Source organism: Camellia sinensis, chromosome 1 (assembly GCF_055761805.1).
Source record: "Camellia sinensis isolate YWXY chromosome 1, ASM5576180v1, whole genome shotgun sequence".
Lineage (NCBI taxonomy): Eukaryota > Viridiplantae > Streptophyta > Magnoliopsida > Ericales > Theaceae > Camellia > Camellia sinensis.
In genome coordinates this window covers 6,137,436-6,155,573 of record NC_138961.1, presented here as the reverse complement: position 1 = coordinate 6,155,573, position 18,138 = coordinate 6,137,436, and the positions used below count along the sequence as shown (strand labels likewise).

The 18,138-nt window shown below is 32.3% G+C and overlaps 2 protein-coding genes across 3 annotated transcripts; one reads left to right on the top strand and one right to left on the bottom strand.

The window, feature by feature from the left end:
* Positions 1-7,081: 7,081 nt before the first annotated feature.
* LOC114294396 (uncharacterized) lies at positions 7,082-10,687 on the bottom strand. Its single transcript, XM_028238527.2, has 3 exons — positions 10,355-10,687; positions 8,898-9,547; positions 7,082-8,060 (listed from the first exon to the last, which is right to left on the bottom strand). The coding sequence occupies exons 1-3, from the start codon at positions 10,437-10,439 to the stop codon at positions 7,341-7,343; spliced, it is 1,455 nt and encodes a 484-aa protein (XP_028094328.2). The 5' UTR covers positions 10,440-10,687; the 3' UTR covers positions 7,082-7,340.
* Positions 10,688-12,047: 1,360 nt separating this feature from the next.
* On the top strand, positions 12,048-15,261 carry LOC114294416 (uncharacterized). Of its 2 annotated transcripts, none has more exons than XM_028238550.2 (2): positions 12,048-12,301; positions 14,313-15,261. In XM_028238550.2, exons 1-2 carry the CDS (start codon positions 12,182-12,184, stop codon positions 14,985-14,987), a joined length of 795 nt encoding a protein of 264 aa, XP_028094351.2. In that variant the 5' UTR covers positions 12,048-12,181; the 3' UTR covers positions 14,988-15,261. The 2 variants fall into 2 exon arrangements, with proteins under 2 accessions (XP_028094351.2, XP_028094349.2); XM_028238548.2 differs by having other exon boundaries at positions 14,298-15,261.
* Positions 15,262-18,138: the final 2,877 nt, after the last annotated feature.

The window sequence follows — 18,138 nt, the reverse complement described above, 5'->3', positions numbered from 1 at the left end:
GAGTGATAAATTAATCCAACTACACCATTCAATCCCGTGATTTCCCAATTTCATGGATTTCAACTCAATTTCATATTTTCCCAAATTAATTATACTAATTAATTTATTTCAATAATTAGGGCATTTTCCCCCTTTTCTCAATATCAACCCTAACGTTTGATTTTACCAATTTAACAACAATAATTCCATTTTTCAATGTCTCACATACACATGGGTTTTAATATTTGAAAACCCCTCTTTTATAAATTACACAACAATCCCTAACTTTCTCAATATTACCCAACAATATCAACTATTCAAAATGACCAAAGTTTATATCAAAACTCATAAGATGGAGTAGGGTATCCCTACCTCGAAATGAAGAGCTCAAATGGAGAAGATGACCAAAATCCAAAGTGCTCCAAATCCAAGATTTTTCAGATTAAAATGTAGCCCACACAACCCTCTATCTTTCTTACAAAGAGATTAGGGTAAGAACACTCAAGAACTAGATCAAACCCTAGAGAGAAGGTAAGTGTAGAGAGAGGAAGGACCGGATCTAGGGTTTGTATAAAAGAAGAGGATCAAAAGTGAAGTGTAATCCCGCTACTGTCTGCTGATATAACACAAGCTCACTCGAGCGAAGGAGTGATCGCTCGAGCGACCAGACACAAAGAACCCTCGCTCGAGCGTAGAAAACCTAACTCGAGCCAACAATACGAAGCTTCAGGTCTGCAACCCAGAAGCACGCTCGAACACAAGAATGCTCGCTCGAGCGAAGAAACCCAAAACATAGACCTCGCTCGCTCGAGCGAAGGATAGCTCGCTCAAGCGAAGAATTGCAACCTTCAGGTCCAGAACCAGACGCAGACGCATGCTCGAGTGAAGGACTTATCGCTCGAGCCACCAGATACAAAACTCAACTCTCGCTCGAGCGAAGGAACCCTGGCTCGAGCGAAAGATCTAAAACACAAAGCTCGCTCGAGCGATAAAAGGCTCGCTCGAGCGACAAAGGCTCGCTCGAGCGAAGGACCAAAATTCTGGGCAGCAACCATTTGCTCCCAATCACACCCAACCTGTAACAATCCTACCCAAAATATCCTATAACTCAAGTACAAAGTATTGAAGGACGGAAACAAGATAAATACAACATTCCACACCACGACACCTAAGTCCGAGATACAACAACCAAAGGAGGAAGAACCGGGATCGCTATAAATCACTTATACATATCTTTCATATTTGAATCTCTTTATATTTTTCTCTAAGTTTCAATTATTTTCTCTTTATCTTCTCCTTTACTTCAAAACTCCAATCTACCCCACCAAAATTCATTATTATTATCAATATCATTATTTCTTATTGTATTGTTACTTATAAATCAAAAAAAAAAAATTAACAAAATCAAACAATGGATTCAACCAATCCTATGTTGTTTAAAAAAATTTAAAAATCTTTATCGTTCTCGTTGTCATGGCCCAAAATGAGCTTCGTAAGCAAAAGAAACATTCAGCCAAACAGACTAATATAAAATCAGCCTATGGTGATCAACTCCTCAACCAAACATTCTTCATTTTTTATTCGTATTGTGTGTGTCAATTTCCGACCACACTGCCAAAGTGGTACTCAGTTGGAGAACACTGGCAGAATAGATTGCCTGAACGACCTGTCACAGAAAAGAAGAGATTCCGACGGTGGTTCGTCCACCCGAGAGCACTCTGACGATCAAGTTAGTTATCTCTCAAAGATAGCAAAAGTGTTTAACTCACTATTCAGAGCATAAAAAGCATACTTTAGACCCATGGGGGTGCCTATATTTTATAGCCAATACTTACCTAATCCCAATAGAAGCCTAGCTTCAATGGATTTAGGAATAGCAAAAGTGTTTAACTCACTATTCAGAGCATAAAAAGCATACTTTAGACCCATGGAGGTGCCTATATTTTATAGCCAATACTTACCTAATCCCAATAGAAGCCTAGCTTCAATGGATTTAGAATTACTGCTAATCTTGGACTCCCATTAGTATTAGGATAAACTCTTTAAGAGTCTTATCTTTACCCAAACTGAAGTCTTCTCTCATTCTAGGACTCTTGTCCCTTATCCGCTTATCCCAGATTCTGGTATCTTCGCAGATAACCTCGGCCTAGCCGAGATGATCTCGGTGTCATGACCAGGACACGTGGCACCTCGGCTGGCACTTCGGTGACACCTCGGCCACGTGTTGTCATTTAAAAATTATGTCCCCACAACTGCCCCCTAGGTTCTATTACCTCGGCATCCTGAGGTGATGGAACCTATATCATTCATTCCTTTAATCATGACCCCAGTTTAACTTCAGCTTGTAAATTTTTCTTAAAATTTCAACAAGTGTTAAACATGACCTCGGTTTAACTTCAACTTATAAATTTTTCTTAAAATTTCAACAAGTGTTAAACATGACCTCGGTTTAACTTCAACTTGTAAATTTTTTAAAATTTCAACAAGTGTTAAACATGACATCGGTTTAACTTCAACTTGTAAATTTTTCTTAAAATTTCAAAAAATATTAAACATGACCTCGGTTTAACTTCAACTTGTAAATTTTTTAAAAATTCAACAAGTGTTAAACATGACCTCGATTTAACTTCAACTTGTAAATTTTTCTTTAAATTTCAACAAGTGTTAAACATGACATCGGCTTAACTTCAACTTATAAATTTTTAAAATTTCAACAAGTGTTAAACATGTCCTCGGTTTAATTTCAACTTGTAAATTTTTAAAATTTCAACAAGTGTGAAACATGACCTCGGTTTAACTTCAACTTGTAAATTTTTAAAATTTCAACAAGTGTTAAACCGATCGTGGCTTGAAAATTCCTACTCCCAAGCATCATTCTCCATGCCCGACCTCCCGTGAAGGCCGGTGAGAATGCCCATTTGCCTTGTCGTGCTGAGGGACTGCAGGAACTGTGTTCTGCCCCCCTTTCTGGGCAGCTTTCTTGGCCGCTGGAATCGACGTATCTTGTAAAGGGAACAGTAGTTGCATGACGTTGTTCTGTATCATGAAATTGACGGCTGTTTGTAGGTCCGCCAATTTGTCTGCCATTCCCTTCATCTCGTCGTCCCTCCGCAGGCATCTATCTTTCCATACCTGGAGGTCATCCTCGTTATAATACCCGCTCCGGTCCGATTTCTTTGGTACGCCACCCTCCTGGTCGACGTCCTTTCCTCCGTGATTCTTATCACGAGTCTCTTCGTTGCAGTTGTCTTCTTCGACGTCAAGGTCAATATGTTTCCCACTCTCAGTAGGGGTGTCGTCCCCAACCTTCTCTTTATGTCCATCGTTGGCCATCTATTCTCCTTTCTTTCCCACAGACGACGCCAAATTGTGTGTGTCAATTTCCAACCACACTACCAATCAAGCACTCAGCTGGAGAACACTGGCAGAATAGATTAAGCCCGAACAACCTGTCACAAAAAGAAGAGATTCCGGCGGTGGTTCATCCACCCGGGGGCACTCCGACGATCAAGTCAGTTATCTCTCAAAGATAGCAAAAATGCTTAACTCACTATTCAGAGCATAAAAAGTATACCTTAGACCCATGAGGGTGCCTCTCTTTTATAGCCAACACAAACCTAGTCCCAATAGAAACATAGCTTCAACGAACTTAGGGTTATTGTTAATCTTGGACTCCCAGTAGGATTGGAATAAACTCTCTAAGAGTCTTATCTTTATCCAAACTGAAGTCCTCTCTCATTCTAGAACTCTTGTCCCTTATCCGCTTATCCTAGATTCCAGTATCTTCACAGACAACCTCGGCCTAGCCGAGATGATCTCGGCGTCATGACCAGGACACGTGGCACCTCAGCTGGCACTTCTGTGACACCTCGGCCGGCACTTCTGTGACACCTCGGCCATGTGTTGTCATTCAAAAATTATGTCCCCACAACTACTGCCCCCTAGGTTCTATTATCTCGGTATCCTGAGGTGATGGAACCTATATCATTCTTTCCTTTAATCATGACCCCGGTTTAACTTCAGCTTGTAAATTTTTCTTAAAATTTCAACAAATGTTAAAAATGATCTCGGTTTAATTTCAAATTGTAAATTTTCCTTAAAATTTCAACAAGTGTTAAATATGGTCTCGGTTTAACGTCAACTTGTAAATTTTTAAAATTATTTCTCCACACGTATATATAAATGCTATACATACAACAGGCATATGTATTTACATCAGTAATCAAGTTCCAGATATATATTTATATTCTTGCAGACTAGCAAAACATGTAATCAGTGCTTAAGGGTTTTTGATTAAGGGTTTTTCAAAATACGGTAATTTAAGGTTAGTATTGTGTTAATAGAATTTCTCTTTTTGAATTGACTTATTTATTATTTGGGTGTATCAAAAATTATGATTTTAATTTTGAAAGGTAATTTATGAAAAAAAAAATATAATGTGTATTGAGAATAAATTATAACCTAAATAATTTAATAGATAATATTAAAAAATTAAGCGTGTTGAATGATTTTTTTGGGGACAGATAAAATCTCCCCATATAAAGACAATCAAAGGGAATATGGGCTAGGCCCATAAAGACCGTCCAAATGTCACTCAGGCTTGGTTTGGGAAGTAGGTTGGCTTTTTGGCTTTTTGGTTTTTTTGGCTATTTTAGCATGGGCTAAAAAGCTTGGTTTGGGAAGGGCTTTTTGGCTTTTTGGCTTTTTTGACTTTTTTTGTGAGAGAAGAATGTAATGATTATAGGTTGGATGTGATGTTTTGTTTGTTATGGCTAAAATAGCCTATTTTGTTTTTTGTGGCTAAAATAGCCAAAAAAGCCTGAAAATCAACTTGCCAAACAAAGGCTCAGTTGTTTACTGAACCCATTTCGCTACCTTCATCAACTCGATTCCGGCCCAAACCACTACAAACCCACCCATTTGCCACACTTTAAAAACCTCAATCTAAGCAACTCGGCCCACAAACTGTTAGATGGAAAAAATTAACAAAATTTGAAAATTTGAGGAAAGTTTTAAATTTAGATTTTAAGCTTTTTGATTTTGTATTTTGTTATTTTCAGTAATTTTTTTCATATTTTAGTTTTTATTTTTTTAGATGCACCTAATCTAAATGTATTTAAAAACAAAATATTTATGAATTTTGTTTTAGATCAAGTAGATCTAGAATGATAATGATAATAATAATAATACATTCTAAAAAATCAATAAAAACAAAAGATTATATTTTAAAACTCAAAATCAAACTGAGTTGTGTGTGACTCAAAAAACATGAGGTGCTAATATTATTCCATCGCTAGCCATCCCTTATCTTCCAATTCCAACAAAAAAATATTGCACCTCCCTCCCTCAACAATATTGGCACCTCCCTCTCTTAAAGCATCTCACGACTCTGTTTGGAATATCATCCATAAATTTGAGTTTGGAAGATCCCTTAAAACCATAACACAATTTTAAGGTAAAATTAAAATTGTATTAGGTTGCTACTTTAGGAAGATTCTATATATTTGTACTCAAAAAATCATTAAATACATTCAATTTCTCAGTATATCCTATTAAATTATTTTGAATTATAATTTACTCTTAATACATATCTTATATATTTTTTTCAAATTACCTTTCAAAGTATACCCAAACAATAAACAAATCAAAAATAGAATGAGAAAACTAAGAAAAACAAGGAAAATGACAAAGGAAGGAGTCATCGCGACAGACTCGTCTCGTAGCTCTCGTCTCGTCTCGTCTCGTCTCCATATTTTTATTCATTGTGTGAGCCATTTATTAGAGTGTTTTGGCAGATCATTAAACCGATTGTGATTCTTATCAACATAGTTTGATATATCAATTGCTTAGTTGTAGGTAGGTCTTGCAATAATATAAAAAAAGTCCCGCATACAATCATCTAAAAGAATAAAAGTACATATTTAATAATAATGGTGAATTTTAATAGGGTAGATTAAAATTTTAGAATAAGAATATGCAGAGAAAATAATTTAAATTCTAAAAAAGAAGATAAATAGAGTTAAATATGAAAAATATATGAGAAAAAATAATATTTTATTTTATTTTAAAATTTAATATGTATGATCCTTATTAATAAATTTATATTAAAATATAATAGAAATTAATTTTTTTAATTTTTTATTCATCGTACTAAAAATTATTGGGTGAAAATAAAATCACCCTTACTTTAGTGATCCCGCTTTTTAAATCTTTTACAATCAGCCCATAATGATCACAAAAATCAACTCTTCTTGCATTTTTGTATTTACTGCACTTTATTTTATTTTATTTTATAATTTTTATGATTTATCTCGTTGAGTAAAATCTAAAGAAGAAAGTGTTAAAAAAAAAAAAAAAAAACGGGCACCAAGAAAGGCAATCCAAATTTGTATGAACTTCGACATTTGAAATAGAGGTTGAAAGTTAAAATTTAAAGTTTGTAAGAACTTTGACATGCATTTTTCGTATCTTTTGACATTTTAGTAAAAAAATATGAAAAATATTTTTCATAATTTATAAAATAAAAATAAAATAAAAAACAAAAAAAAACCAAGTATATTTAAGTGAAAAATATTTTTTTACTTTCAAAAGATTAAAAAAAAAAATCGCACTAATCTTACTAATGTCACCATGCTACTACAATCAACTACAATCTCTCCCACAACCCCACCTTGACGGGTCACTAACATTGCTACTAGAGATGGTTTAACTATTAGACCAATTAGATCATCACTTGACACTCACAAAATCATTTAAAAATTTCTTATTGTCGAAAGTTTCAACTTTTTAAAATTTTAATTAAAACTTCAAAAAATAAAAATTGTACAAAGTTGAATACAATGTCTCAAGTCAAGATCTCAATATCAAACTTGATAAAGGGAATTGGTCCCCCGGGATTGATTTCAATGAAAAACCCTGCGTGAATTTCAGGCTACTAGCCTGCAAATAGATATGTTGAGCCCAAAACATAAAAACAAATGTCTCATATGAAAAAAGTTTTGTATATCAATACGGTACTAAGTGGGCACTACCCTTTCACCATCACAAATATATAGACCCGTAGGATTTCCCAAACACCCAATCATATGACTTATTCTATTACTTGCCACAATAATATGACTTATTCTATTACTTGCCACCAATCATAATAGTGGAAGGTACTACACACATAAAACATGAATATTTATTGTGCCAATACAGAATCAGCATGATTGCATAATCAGCTCAGGGAATACCCAAGTTGTTTTTCATACACACTTAGAAATTAATAACAGACCCACTAAGCAAAGCGGTAAATAATACAGTCATGCAACCAAGACCCAACAACAGGAAGCACCAGATGTTAAAGTGCTCAAGTAAGTCTATGGTTTGCAAAGCCATAAAGTTTCCCTGCAGATGCCAATCAACAAAATGGGAATTGATATGAAGAAAAGCGCCAGAGCTCCATTGGGCATGATTGCATTTAATGACAGCATATAAGAACCAAATAGAGCCGAAATTGAGATATGAGGCCACGGCTTTAGTGGGAATTCATGCAGGAGGAACGTAACAACACCCACCGATGCAATGAACACCATGGAATTGCACAGAATGAACAAGGTACGCATGATTTTGAATTGATCTGGCACCTCTTTGGAAGAAGTGCTACCAAGGAAGTGAAAAGGTACTTGGCAGGTTGTTGCTGCAATTAGTGTGGCTACCAGTAGAAAAACAATTCTGATACCAACAGAAGGCCCAACAATGCTTATATCACATGCCCCATTGGACAACCCTCTATGAAAGTAATCATCATGGGTGGATTTCATTATTTGTATGGTAAAATCCCTCATCAAGTTTTCAGACAACCCTCTATGCTTGATTTTTTCTTCAGGCAAATCCCTTGAGCCGTTGAACAACTCTCTCTGACTGTAATCACCAGGCTGCTTGATTTTTTGTTTGGTTAAATCCCAGGTTATCATAGCTCTAGGTTCTTGAACAATCCCGTGATTACTGATATCAACATTCTCTAAATGAGGTAGATCATATGAGATGTCCGTAACCACAAAACCTCCAGAGTTCAAGGGAGGCAATTCTGTTGAGGTCTGCAATTACATTTAAGCATGCGTTCCTCAGTTTGTGAAAGCAGAAAACTATAATATGAAAAACAACAAACAAGAAAATGATGGAAAACATAGAAAATACGCAGACTGTCCAATCTTTTTTTTTTTTTTTTTTTCCAATTATCCCACTGTTTCTAAGACTACGTTTAATTTGACAGAAAATGTTTTTATTTCAAACAATTTTTTCTCATCTTTTACAGGTAAAATTTTATCAGCCTTGTTAATTTCCAGTGCTCGGCTGATACCTTAAAACAAATTCAAGAAAAAGAAAAAAAAAAAAAACCTATCAATTAAAAGGGCATACCAAGTGCACGACACGAAGCTCCCGCTTAAGCGGGGTCTGGGGAAGAATTGGCACCCCAAAAAAAAATTTAATTCAAAGAGAACTTCCCGAGAACCCGTAAAGCCAGAAACCTTTTATTTCAATTAAAAAGTCTCAAAGATTCAATCCTATTTAAAAACAAAAAAATCTACTAAACACAACAAAAGCATAGCAGCTGTGCCATTGACACATTTTATCGAATACTTGATGGACAAGAAAAATATAAGTCACGCTTGCACCTTGGAACAGTACTGAAGCTGGACAAAATAAGAACTTTTTTGAAGGAAAATTTGATGAAAGAGGGAATCGATGCATAGAGTTGAGTGAGTGTGTGAGATTTAAGTAAGAGATTTGATGAAAAGTTGTCAAATAGACCAAGATCCAATTTTAATTTTGGTGATAAATCATCAAGTAATTTCTGTGCAGAACACAGAGAGTATTCATTGAGTGAAGATAAACAAGAAGTAGGGATCCATAATATGAACGAGATAAATTACCTGGAATTGTTTGGTTGAAGTGAAAGCAATTTTTCCTTTATAGTCTAGGACTAGGAGATGAAAATCAAACAAAGAATTACCATCTATTCCACTCTCCACATCGCAAAAATCCATCGATACCCTTTTGAGTCGAGATTCAAATATGTTGCTGAAGCTAGATTTTGCAAGAGTCGTCTTACCCACCCCACCCATCGCAGAAATCGCTATAACTCGAGGACCTTCTTCAGTTAACTCAATCCACCCTCCTTCCGATCTCTTTTCGCAATAATTTGCAGATTCATCCATCTTCCTTTTCTCATTCAAACGATCCCTCGATATTTTGAGTCCAGATTCAAATGTGGCGCTGAAGGAACGTTTTCCAGTAGTAATTTTACCCAACCCAAAAATCCCTGTAACTCGATGATCTTTAATTAACTCCTTCACGACGTCCAGCCGCTTCGATTTCTTTGCAGATTCGTCCATCTTCCTTTCCTCAATAAAAAGATCGATGGTTTCTATTGTGAGGCCGAGCCCCTTCATTAAATACAAAAGAAACCCCCATCTCTTTTCGCAATAATTTGCAGATTCATCCATCTTCATTTCCTCAGGCCGACGTTTCATAGAAATCCCTCTTACCCTTTTTGACTCGGATGGAATGATATTGTATAAATCTATGATATGCCCATAAATAAATAAAATCATTATTTCACAGATGTATAAAATAAAATAAATAATTAAATCCATTACAAGTCATACCTATAAAATAAAAAATAAAATTATTAACTAAACACCAGTATAATTAGGGTGTAGGTGCGGATCAGTGTGATTTAGAAGTAAAATTGAAACCGTAGGTGATTAATCGATAAAAAGTATTATTAGAAATTTTTTTTTTTTTAATAAAAACGTTCAGTTAGTAAATAATGATAATTTTGACTTGACAAATCTGATAGGTTGACGGTTTCAAAAAAATAAAATAAAACTCAAATTACAAAATTTGAATTTAATTTATAAATTAATTAAAGTAGTTTGTTCAAAAATAAATAAATTAATTAATTAAAATAATCAAAAATAAAATAGATGTTCATTTATATAATTTAACATTAAACATCGACAAATTAGTGACCTAAAAATTCGACAATCCAAATAAATTATATAATAACAATTCAATATAAATAAATAACAAAAAAAACCATCATCAAAATCATTATAAAATATTAAAAAAAAGCCAATACAACAAAATAATATTGAGCACAGACAATTGAATTCCAAAAAAATAAGTGAAGTGGAGTATTCTTAGTTGGGGAAGACCCAGTCAAGTCAATTTGGGCACTCAATTGTCTACCCCTTCTCTTTTCTCTCTCCAAGATTCTAAGCTTCTATATTCAAGAAAGCTTCAAGAAAAATGTATGGAACCAGATACATTGATACAGGTCTTGATGATAAAAAGCGAATAAGGATAAAGAGCGAGAGGTATGTACCAGCGAAGAGCGGCGACGACGACAAGTGAAGAGGGGAGGTGGCGTCGAGCGAAGAGCTGCGGCGGCGAAGAGCGAAGAGCGGCATAGCTAGTGACCCGCAATGGCGCCGATCGGCAAGATAAGAAGGAGAAGCAACAAGGGGGAGGCTAAGAGCAGTATGAATGAAAGAGATGGATTCTTTCCGTTGTAGCGAAAAAAAAATGAAAGAGATGGATTGGGGTGTGTGGTAGGTTTAATTGAGAATTGATTGTGTGTGAGTGAGTGTGTATATTTATTTTGATAGATTTAATCCAATGGTTGGAATTGAACCTAGTTATATATTTATTTTGATAGATTTAACCGGAAGGAGCGGGTTGGCTTTTATAAACCGCCACCCCGACCCGCTCTCCTTGAACCCTTCACCCGCCCAACCCGCAGAACCACAACCAAAAAAACAGAAAGTATACTTCGGTGCGATTTTGATAATAAGGTCAAGTTTGGCATATTATAAAAAAGTCAAAAAATTACTCAAAAAGTTAAAAATTTAATATTATTCATCAAAAGTCAGTAATTACGGCTGCACAACTCTCAATCTTAATTTTTTCTTACAAATTAATTTTTACAATTTTTTATTACACATTTTTCCAATAAAAGTCAAAAAGTTAACCCAAACATTCATATTTTCTTTCTCAATTTTTTAATCCAAAAAAGACAAAAAGTGCACTTATTTAAGACACCCCAAACAACCCCTAAATGCTTTTTAAGGAGTTTTGAAAAGTGGCTCATTAGTATATTTTTTGATTTTTTATAAAAAAAATATGAAATATGAATTGAGTTTAAAATGATATAACAGAAAGATAATCACCTTGCTTGGTTATCATTTTTTAAAAATATTTTTCAGAAAATTTTATTTTCTTATTTTTCATGTTTTTTATGTTTTTACTGAATTTTTTTAATATTTTGGGCAATTTTTTTAATTTTAAGACATACCGAACATAAATATACCTAAAAAGTAAAAAAAAATTGAAAAAATCCTTTTAAAAATTCACTAAATACCAAAAATATAAACAAAATACGAGAATTCAGTACATTTTTTGTATTTTTATGTATTTATTAATTTTTAAAAATATTTTTTCTCAAATTTTTTACTTTTTAGATACATCTAAATAAGGTGTATTTAAAAAAGTAAAAAAAATGTTTAAAATTTTAAAAATATTCACTAAAAATAAAAAAAAATGAAAACCAAAAAATTCAATTCTCAAAAAATTTAATTCAAAAAATTCAAACCAAACACACTAATATGATTCAAACAAGATAATTGTGACTTAAATAAGTTAATGTATTAAAATAGAATGTGTTATTTTAAGACATGTCAAATAAAACCTAAATGTAATTAATATTTATTAGTAGTTTAAGGGTGTTGATGTAATTGTACACTTTTTTTTTAAATGGGTGTACTATATAATTTTTTTTAATTATCATATTATTTTAATTATAATTCATAAATGTTTTTAATTATGTCTGGTGTTGTATTTAATTATGGTATTTTTTAAAAAATGAATCAAAAAATTAAAAGTGAATTTTTGAAATTTTTTTTTAAAAAAAATATGTAAAAAATGTGAAATATATAATTAAAATGAAATTAAAAAATGACTTTTAATTTTTAATTTTTTTTTTTTTTTAAATTTTTTATAGCTCTTTCCAAATTGAGCCATGGTGTTTCGCTTTAACACCATGTCTTCGTCCATTTATCATACTCCCAGGCAATCATCTCTTTCTTCTCCTCCTCGAACTAAAATAGTGAGAGAGTGAGAGTGAGTGAGAGAGAGACAGAGAGAGAGAGGCAAAATGTTTGAGACACTGATTCCGGCCACCAATAACGACGACTGCATTAAGCTTAATTTTCCTGGTAACCAGAATCAGAATCAGAACAATGCTTCTCAAGAAGACACGGATCGCATATCTGAGGTGTTCCCCTCTCTCTCTCTCTCTCTCTCTCTCTCAGTTTCATGCACAAGCACAAAATTAATAATATTACGAATAATGCTAGGATCATGAAAAATATATTAAAGATTTTTCATCCCTTGATTGATTTGTGTGTAGTGTTTTATTGTGCGTGTGATTCAAAGGGGGAGAGTCTTTCCTCATCATATATTTTTTTCATGATTATTATTATTTAAAATTTTGGTAATTACACTTTTGTCTCTTAAAATTGTCCTGAAAATACATCGCCTCTTATTATTTGGATTGAGCATATGTTGGATTCATAAAATTCTCTAATGTGTTCTAGTCCAGCTGATCAAAACCAAAAAAAAATAAAAAAAATGTTCCAGTTCATAAAGTAACCAGAATCGCATGGTATTTTTGTTTGAAAGATTGGATTAGTTTTTTAATTTTTAGAGTGTCGACAAGTCATAAAAGTTTAACAAAGCATACACTGTGTTACTTATATGATCCCTGTGAATGACCATAACCAGCATGATCCCCAAACACTCTCTTCCTTAGGAGATTTTCGAGTTGGGTACTTATCATGTTGGGAGATTAGTATTAATTAGTTGAAAAAGAAAGAGATGCTTGAAAACTTAATGAACAAGCTAAAAAAATCCTAATTATTATTATTTTTTTTTTTTTAAAGACTTATTTGCTCCAGATAGATTGGTCAACCAACTAGACTTAGAAAAGCTGAGAGTCAAATACCTTGAGTTATGTCTGCTAGATCTCTAAGCTCTGTCTATCTTCCTGTTGTTACCTGAGCTAGCATATACAAAAAGAAAATCAATTAATTAATCACACTTTGCACCTCATAATTTTATCAAAATGTTATTTTGATCTCTCTGTTTTCGATTGTGACAGTCGAACCTTCATACTATAAAGTCTAGTTATAATGCGACATTTCCGTCCACACTAAAGCAAATTAAGATTTTAAAGATAAAAATTTATGGACAAAATAGTTTGCTTGCCAAAGTGTTATTGTCAAAATTGGACATTTTGTAATGAATAACTATTTTTTTTGACCAAAATTTTCTAATCAAAATTAAACATTGTTTTGTCTGTAAAAGTCTATTTATTAATGACATTTCAAAAATGTCACTAAAGGTCTGTAATTTTTTTTTTTTTTTTTCTTTTGATGACTCGGTTTCGGCCTATCAGATTGACTAATCTGAAGAACCAATTTTATCATCCACTAGCAGGGCCTGATTATAGCCAATGTCCCAGGAAATTGTTTGCACTTGAAAAGTTTCAAACCTGAGACCTTAAAAGGGGTACACCCCCAAACCCCAAACATTGATCACCAAACTAACCTCTTAGTCTCGTGATATTTTTCAAAACAAAATTTTCGCATTTTAGAACGAAAAAATTTAGCTCATAAAACTTTTAGATGTTGTAGTGCCATTTGACATTAATGAAGTTTAATGAAAATTAGCATGTGAGCGTCATATAACATCCTTTTTTACGGCATCTATGTAAAATCAACCATCTTCCCACCTCATTCGCATTGATACAATTTTTGTCAAAATTTAATTATAATCACTTTACTTGATTTCACTATTATCTTATTTTTAGTTGTTCCACATTTAATATTGTTTCTTTGGAAAAATATCACTTGAGCTCACATGTCAATTTTAGTCACCCTCATCAATGACAGATGACTGAAAAATAATATTGCAATTTAACTTACAAATGTAAAATTTGATTCTCAAAGTTGAAAGTAAAAATATTAAAGTGAAATTTTAGTAGAAGTGTAAAGGTGACAAGCCTAATTAACAATAGAAAATCTAAATGGATTATTCATAAACAATAATGTGGTATACTTTGATTCTATTGCCCAGGTGGAGTTAAATTCTAGAGCTCGTCTAGTGTTAAAGATGATTACTCTGAATCTCTCTCCGTGTATTTCATTTCTTTGTATCTTTAATTTTATGTTTTTTAATGAAATTTTTACTTTGCTAATAAGAAAAAATAGTTAAATGTGATTCAGATTCAAAGCGACATTCATGATGAACTCGAGAATGACCAAAATGCCACAGTAGGTGTCAATCAGGAGAACAGTATAATTCTATGCAGAACGACAAGCGAAAGCAACGACAATCAGGAGGACAATACAATTCCAGACAAGATGAACGAAAATATCAAAGTCGCAATAATAGCTGCGTTGGTGGGATTTGCTGGCATAATAGCAGCCGCTCTATTTGCAGCTCTTTGCACTTTAGAAAACCAACATGTTGGGAGTAAAAAGCTCATACTCAAATTTCAAGATATATTGGACCCTAACAAATGGCCATCTCATTTCTTATTGATCGTATCATTGACAATTGGATTTACAGTGAGTCTGGTGGTGGCAGTTGTTTCAATATGGAGAATGATCACGGAAAGGTCATTTTGTTACCGGGCTCTTGTGTTTGTTGCTGTGTGTGCATTCTTTTCCGTTTATGGTTTTATGTTGAAGGAAAAGGTGCCAAACTTCACCTTCGTTAACATTCCAGGGTATTGGGTGGTGTGGCTACTTGGCTGTTCTTTGGTCCTCTTGGCAATTGCAACATTGGCTGTGATATTGGAGATAGCACACCGAATTAGAACCAGCGTTTCTTCTCTTGGAGTGAAGTTTGGTTCAATCCAGATCCAACTGGACTGCATGAAATGGATTTCTCCTTAGACCCTGCATTTCGCCTCTTGTTTTCTTGTTTTGTGATTTTTTATTTTCTTTATGCTGTGTTTGGTTGAGGGATTTGGGGAGAGATTTGGAAAGGGAAAGAGAAAATGTGTGTGAAATTAGGTAAAATATAGGTACATTTTTGCCTTTCTCTTTTCAAATTTCTCCTCAAATTCTCTAACCAAACACAGCGTTAATGTTATTGATAAATTTGCTAAGTGAAATATGTATCTCTTTTATATATCTTAATATAATGTATAATGGCTTCTATAGACAATAATTATGAAAATGACCGAAAGTGGCCGAAAGGGACACTATCTTAAAGCATAAAGCATATACACTAACAGTTACAATCGCGGCAAAACAAAAATGATGAGTTTTTGTTTGAGTTGGTTTTAATGGTCAGTGACTAGGTCTGGCTTAAGCCTAAATAAAACAAAGTAGATGTGATTTTGTAAGTAAATTGAATCTACAGATGCCCTCAAATTTTAACTCTCTTACGTAAAATATATGCTCATCTAAACTTTGTGGTGATTTGTACGGAGATTTTTGTGATATAAATGATCTTAAATTAGTTTTAGTTATAAACCCAAAGTTATTATAATAACCTTTGTATTGTTTTGTTAAGAATCAAAGTTATATTAGTTATGAGACTTTGATAATTTCGTTGGGAGGCTTGCATGATATTTTGTCATATGAGCCGATTTGATTTTAGTTGGTGTAAGTTTTGAACCATCTACACGTTTTAAAGGTGTGTATAATATCATTTTTCAATAAATAGGTTTCGTTTGGAACGAAGGATTGGGTTAGATTTAGGGTTATTTTAGTCTCAAAAAGACAAAACAGATTTTAGTTTAATAAGATAAAACATCACATACAATTCATAAACATTCTTTCTCTCACAAAAAGTTAGAAAGTCAAAAAGTCATTTCCAAACGAGACATTTTAACTTCAGATTAAAATAGTCAAAAAGTCAACTCACATCCCAAATAAAGCCATAAAATTGTTACCCTCCATGAGAACTAGTTCAAAATTATTACCCTCCACGAGAATTAGTTCAAAATTAATCATACCCCTAAGCTTTTAGTTTTGGGAACTTACTTCGTTTGGTACGCCTCTCAAATTATAGTTTTATCCATTGATTTGAGTGTAGTGTTTGTTTTGCACTTTCAAATCATAATTCTACACTCATTTCTCAAAACTCAATTCAAAACATAATCATTACTTTTCAAAACTCATAACCAAATACATAATTCAAAACTCTTTTCAAAACTCAATTCAAATCAATATTTTAATTTTGTTAAGATTTTAAATATTTTAATATTAAATATGTTACGATTTTTTTAGTTTTTTGAATATTTTTAAATATTTTAATTTTTAAATATTACGATTTTAATTTTTAAAATTTTAAAATATTTTATAAAAATAAATTCAATCTCTATTTTATAAAAATACTTTTAAATATTTTAATTTTTTTGTTATGTATTTGGTTACTATTTGAGTGTAGAGTTGTGAAAACAATATGGATTTTCGAGTTATGTGTTTGGTTATAAGTTTTAAAAATAATTTCTTAATTGAGTTTTGTTTTATGTGTTTGATTACGATTTGAGTGTAGAGTTATTTTTAAATTTAAAATATTAAAATTTTAAATTATTTAAATTTTTTGAATGTTTAAATTATTTAAATTTTTGCGATTTAAATTTTTTGAATATTTATTTTAATTTTTTTACTTATTAAATTTTTTAAATTATTTAAATATTTATGATTTAAATTTTTTAAATATTTATTTTGAAAAAAATTTATTTCCTTTGTAGTATTTTCAATTAAAAAATTAATTAATGTTATTTTCTATTAATAATAAATTTTTTTAATTGAATTTTAAAAAGAGTTTAGTTATGAGTGTTGATCAGAATTTTCAATAGTGTGAAAGTAGTGTATTTTGTTATGAGTTATAACAATTTGAATTAAGTTTTAAAAACTCTTTCCAAAACTCATAACCAAACAAATTTTCTTACTTCACATGTCAAATCAAACTTTCAAAACTCAATTTCACACTCAATTCAAAACTCAATTCAACACTCTATTAAAAAATCATAACCAAACAAATTTTTTACACTCAAATCATAATTTCAAAACACACAAACTCAAAATACAACTCATATTCTCAAATCATAGTTAGAAAGTCTTACCAAACAGAGCCTAATTTTTTGGTTTTTTGGTTTTTTTATACAAAAAAGTCACAAAAAAAAGTTAACTTTTTTAACACAAAAAAATCATAAAATCACAAAAAAACTAAAAAGTCAATTTTTTACCAACTTCTCAAAACACCACGTTATAGTCAACTTTAAAACAATAAAAAAAACTCTCACAATGGATTGATAAAAATCAATCTTTGCCTTCATGCATTGAAGTGTATAGAAGTGGTTAACCAGTTAAATATTTGATTTGTTTTATTAGCAAAAGTTTTATTAGGATACTTGAGAGGGCAATTTATGAGCAAATTGGGCCGAGCTAAGAGCATATGTTGAAGTGGATCGAGCTAGGTACACTCTCTTGGTCATTAGGTCGCGCTGTGAGCGGAAATAGGAATGGAGTTAGCTTGATCATAGATTGGGCGGTTATTCGGCCCAATGCTTGGGCCGAAGTGGTTATATTTGATCCAAGAAGGGCCGGGGTACGATGGTGGTGGGGTACCGAACTAAAATATCTCGGTTGAATACCGTCCTGGGTCTATTTGGCGTAGCACAAGGCCGTGATAGCTCGGTTGAGCTGCTATCAAGCCGAGGTAAGGAGGTTTGAGCCATCTCACTTAGTTGGTAGTGGATTATGGAATCAGCATTCGAATCTCTATCCAGAGGCCAAGATCTCATCTCCATGACTCTTATGAAAAAAGATTAAGCTTGTTTGGTTTAGATTTTTAGAATTCAATTTTTTTAAATTAAAATTTTTTATTTTTTATATTTTTTGTTTTTACTGAAATTTTTTTAATATTCTAAACAATTTTTTAATTTTTAGATACACTTAACATATAATATTTATGAAAAAAAAACTTTAGAAAATTCACTAAATACTAAAAATTTAAAAAAAAAATTTAAAAAAAGGAGAATTTGGTATTTTTTATATTCTTGAGTATTTATTAATTTTTGTAAATATT

Coding starts and splice junctions, on each gene's coding strand:
- LOC114294416 (XM_028238548.2), top strand. CDS start 12,182: ATGTTTGAGACACTGATTCCGGCCACCAATAACGACGACTGCATTAAG. Junction 12,302..14,297: donor ACACGGATCGCATATCTGAG/GTGTTCCCCTCT, acceptor AAGAAAAAATAG/TTAAATGTGATTCAGATTCA.
- LOC114294396 (XM_028238527.2), bottom strand. CDS start 10,439: ATGCCGCTCTTCGCTCTTCGCCGCCGCAGCTCTTCGCTCGACGCCACC. Junction 9,548..10,354: donor GTCGTCGCCGCTCTTCGCTG/GTACATACCTCT, acceptor GGCATATCATAG/ATTTATACAATATCATTCCA. Junction 8,061..8,897: donor CTTCAACCAAACAATTCCAG/GTAATTTATCTC, acceptor ATGTAATTGCAG/ACCTCAACAGAATTGCCTCC.